We start from the raw sequence: 5007 nt of genomic DNA, 5'->3' as shown, positions 1-5007 counted from the left end.
AGAAGTGAAATAAAATAACAAACAAATGTACTTATCTACTGAAGTTATTATCTGGCAAATCTATCATTAAATTCTTTGATAACATTGATTATGAATGAATTCCTGTGTCTCTTTGTGTGCCTCCCCCTCAATGGGTTTAATTCTACCTCACCTCTGATTAGGGATAAACTTATTTAAAGGGTGTTTGGTGTCATTAATAATTTTAGTGAATTTAAGTGGTCAACATGGGTGTCCTCAATATGTTTAATATGCAACCCATAACTTTACCTGCCCTTTTCATTATTTTCCTAAATTTAACCTTGTTCATTTCAGATAGACTATGGAATAATACTGAAACCATAAGCAGAGCACAAAACCACTAAACCTGTAGGCATCAAGATTTTCTGATCATGGGGATAAAAAGGGGCTGAAAACAAAATTTTGCCATGTATTTTATTATTAGTGTGGGAATATTGACTCTTCTTCAATCCCTTTCTGAATCTGTTGAAACCTACAAATTCCACATACATGGACAAATAGAAATATGCAAATTTTAAATAACAAAATAGAAACATTCTAAATAATTATCTTTTCTCAGGTACGACTGTGACAGCCTATGCATTACATCCTGGTGCTGTAAATACAGAACTAATGCGGCATATGTCAGAAACTTGGTGGTTTTCTGAATTCCTTCTAAAACTGGTGGCACCAATCAATTACATTGCCTATAAGACACCTGAAGAGGGAGCTCAGACCTCCATTTATTGTGCAGTAACTCCTGGTATTGAAAAAGAATCTGGCAGCTACTTTAGGTATTCTAATTAATTGTGTAGTTATTTTAACATTTTCCAGAACTTAGCTGAATAGTGCAGTAAGTTACAACTTGTAACTACTATGTGCACTACAGAGCTTTAGAGAAAATCTAGGTAGGGGTCATGCGACGTGTAAATCACCAGGCAGGTGGGTGGGAGAGGCGGTGCACTGAACCATGGAAATATTTACACCTCAAATACCATTTTATCAAATTTCACTCCTTGCGAAACGGGATGTATGGATGGATTTATTCAGTGTAAACAGCAAGGATAACCTACATAAGTCTGAAGAAAACTTCTTTCCAGTGGGGTCCTTCTGGTCGTGATTGGGCAGTACACTGGGAGACAATCCCCTACTCTCTTCCGAAGAGTGTATTGCGTTCTTTAACATGTATGTGGCCCATAATGCACACAGGACCAACAGCTTAAACGTCTCATCCGAAAGAAGGTGCGCTATCGTAACTTGCATTCAGCCCTCCATCTGTAATACAAGGAGAGCAGCGATGGGAATTGAATGGGGGGACAAAGAGATCTCCACGGTTCAGCGCACACACAGTGGCTAACACCAGTTTAACCAATTGAGCTAAACTGCTTTCTTGTTATCAGGTTAAGAATTCCAAAAAGATTTTTTTGAAATAATGATATTTATATGTTGTTTACACAGCGACTGTACCAAGAAGAAATCCAGTGATCTGTCATATGATGACGATTTAGCAAGAAAACTTTGGGATGTCAGCTGTGAGATGGTAGGACTTGAGTGAGACATGGTGGAGCAGTATACCGTAAATCCTTGAATAAGCGCTGCGGCGCTTATACATTTCTTGGAGGATTCAGTGCCGGTGCTCATTCAAGAGCGGCGCTTATTTAGAAAATATTGGCTTAGCGCTTTCCATGCCCATTCGCATGTTACCTATCTCACATATTCCTTTGGACCTACTGTATATAACACGTACTATCTGTTCATTTGAACACTGTATACATTGTATTTATAACCCTGTCTCTCAAAGTGTTTCATTACACACAGGGTAATATGTAGTGGTATATCTATACCCATACATACTACAGAATTGACTACTGGCTGTATTTAAAAGCAGCCTTTTTAATGCAGTACCTTAGCAATGTAGTTGAAATGCTGTTAACTACAAATTTTTTTCTTGATGATTTTTTAGAAACATTTTATAGCTTAAGTGTTAAAATTAAAAATAGTATATAACACTAGAACGGGTATAAAGGTGAAGTTTATATGAAATATTTAATAATTTCTGAAATAGGTTTTTTCTAATTTATAGTGTACAGTAATGAAAATCTTGTACAGTAGCATTTCCTGCTAATGATCCTTTCTATGAAAGTGGTTAGGTACCTCTACTTGACAGAACACAAAGTAAACCTTTTAAGACTGCATTTGGATTGTCAAAACAGTCGAAAATCAGTGATGTTATTAAAATTTACCAACTTGATTTAATTGCTAAAATTTTCAGAAGCAACTATGAATTATCATTTAAGAGCACCTTGATAATCGGCTGATTTAACATTGTTGGAGCGTTTGAGTGTACTTTATAACAAATCAAATAAATCCTTGTCATTTAATTGGTGAATTTTGTATCATGTGAAATTGGTTATTTACACCATTTCGTCACTCATCATGCTACCGACCGTACATTTTTGTTCCATCTGTTTTGCTTCATTGCACGCCTCAAACTAATACAATATTTACATTTGCTAAAAAGATGCTGGACTGCTCCATTCAGAAAAAAGGTAGATGTTTTTTCATAAAAATATTAAATGACAAGAATCTATTTTAGTTATGTTATAAAACAAATAATGAATGTTTTTTCATTCGTTGAAAGATTGCCTGTTCCATTCAACTTAGCCCTGCTTCGTTGAATGGAACAGTCAACCTTTCAACTTATTTGTGTAACAATATACTGTTATCGTATTGTAATTTTGTTTGTATTTAAGTTAATAAGGGATCCTTCAACTTTTAAAATTTAAAGTCGGTACTCAACATTAGTTTCTTGACTTTACATTTTCTTGATCCTTTTAGATTTAAGTATTGAAATATAATTGTTCTAGAGGTTTCTGAATAAACTGAAATAGACATTTGTCATAGACACTAATATTCTGTGTTTGTATTGTTGAAGGTGTCATACTAGCTTCATTAAAACATAAAAATTCATCACACAATATGCAATACCTTGTGCAAAAAATGTGTCCCAATTGGAAAATCCATGTGTATGACACTTGGCCTCATAGCTCAATTGGTAGAGTATCCAAATGGTAACAAGAAGGTCTTGGGTTCAAATCCCGATGGGACATACATTTTTCAAAATTAGCTTTTATTAGTTTTCCCAAAAGCAATATTTTACACCTACCTACAGTACAAATGCCTCATACAAGAGAAGATTAGGTTTCCCTGACTATCTTTCGAAATAACCTGCGGAGCTGCACTAAAAGTAGGTTTATAGAGACTAGTTAAGAGGCAACGTCTTGGATTCTAGCAATGGTGGGAATTAAATTAATACTCTTGTATTTATTAACACATACTTCTATGCAAGCAGCACACTTCATCAGATAAAGGAGGCAATGTTGGAAATGGTGTTAATACTCGGCACACTTCAGATAAAGGAGGTAGGTTTATAGAGACTAGTTGATATTCTGTATTAACACTACTGTAAGTATGCAACACACTTCATCAGATAAAGGAGCATGTCTCGGACTCTGGAAATGTTGAGAATGTTGTTAATACTCTATATTTATTAACACATGCTTCTATATATGCAGCACACTTGATCAGATAAAGGAGGTAGGTGTATAGAGACTAGTTGATACTCTATATTAACACATGCTTCTAAGTTCGCAACACACTTCATCAGATAAAGGAGCAACGTCTCGGACTCTGGAAATGTTGAGAATGTTGTTAATACTCTATATTTATTAACACATGCTTTTATGTATGCAGCACACTTGATCAGATAAAGGAGGTAGGTGTATAGAGACTAGGTGATACTCTTTATTAACACATGCTTCTAAGTTCGCAACACACTTCATCAGATAAAGGAGCAACGTCTCGGACTCTGGAAATGTTGAGAATGTTGTTAATACTCTATATTTATTAACACATGCTTCTATGTATGCAGCACATTTGATCAGATAAAGGAGGCAATATTGGTGGGAATGTTAATACTTTAAACACATGCTTCCATGTATGCAGCACACTGCAGATACATCACGATGCAGATGCGTCACGACATTGCGAAGTGCCTGCTCTTGTTCATATCAAACTCAAGTCGAATCAATCCGAGACAGCCCGAGTGGAGTTTCAGGCAACTGTTTCGTACGGGAAAAAAAATATACATACAGGAGGTAGGTTTATAGAGACATACTTCCATGTACTTCGTTTTCTAATGGAATGGTAGTGGTGTTAAAACTTGTAAATATAAAAAATACTGAAAATTTGTTTAATCATCTCAGTTTATTGTGTTTAATTTCAAGACTAAATGTGATTAAAATAGTAATTACAATTTTAACATAATAAAATTATTAAAATTCTCACTAACTTCAGCACCAACTCAGCCAGTAAACTAAACAAATTGTGAACAAATGCATTAACTGATGAGGCATATCATCAAAGCATATTGCTACAATACAGTATATGTTCAATTTTGTTATTTCTTCACCTTGAATGCTCATTCATTTTGTTCAATTCCCGGAAAAACCCCTCCCAACAGCCTTTGGCAAAAATATACATTGATTGTCAAAATAATATTTCAAATGCTTACTATGCAGATGAATATACAACACATTATTATAACTATTATATTACTAACAAGATTAAGTTACTTTTGAGATTATGGGTCATTCACTGCATCATGTACATGGCATCAACAAATCCTGAATCATTTTTAGCTGGCATCTGCTTCATCAAGAGGTTTATGCTTTTCATATAATAATCAATTACACATTTATCCTATTATTACATATCTATTGTTATATACAAGTTATAGTTTTTTTTAATATTTCATTCTCTATTGCACATGCTAACAGCTACCATTAATATTAATATTCACAAAGATTTTTTGATGTTGCAACAGTTTCCCTTCACAGTGATATTTGTCCAAATAATATTCAATCATCGATAAATTATTTGAACTGTTTGAGAAAATATTTTTAGCTATCAAATATTTCTGCTATAATGGCTGCCAGACATAAGTCTTTT

At 34.3% G+C, this 5007-nt stretch overlaps 1 protein-coding gene across 1 annotated transcript; it reads left to right on the top strand.

Moving 5' to 3' along the window:
* Positions 1-577: 577 nt before the first annotated feature.
* On the top strand, positions 578-2902 carry LOC117120637 (retinol dehydrogenase 11-like; the record flags this gene model as incomplete). The annotated part of the gene is given in 2 exon segments (XM_033265664.1): positions 578-791; positions 1456-2902. Coding segments are annotated over 2 exon segments (311 nt in total), but the record flags the coding sequence as incomplete, so codon positions are not given.
* Positions 2903-5007: the final 2105 nt, after the last annotated feature.

This window comes from Anneissia japonica, unplaced genomic scaffold, assembly GCF_011630105.1.
Source record: "Anneissia japonica isolate Jap-2015-1 unplaced genomic scaffold, ASM1163010v1 scaffold25957_len5037_cov186, whole genome shotgun sequence".
Taxonomy (NCBI): Eukaryota; Metazoa; Echinodermata; class Crinoidea; order Comatulida; family Comatulidae; genus Anneissia; species Anneissia japonica.
This window is presented reverse-complemented; position numbering and strand designations above follow the sequence as displayed.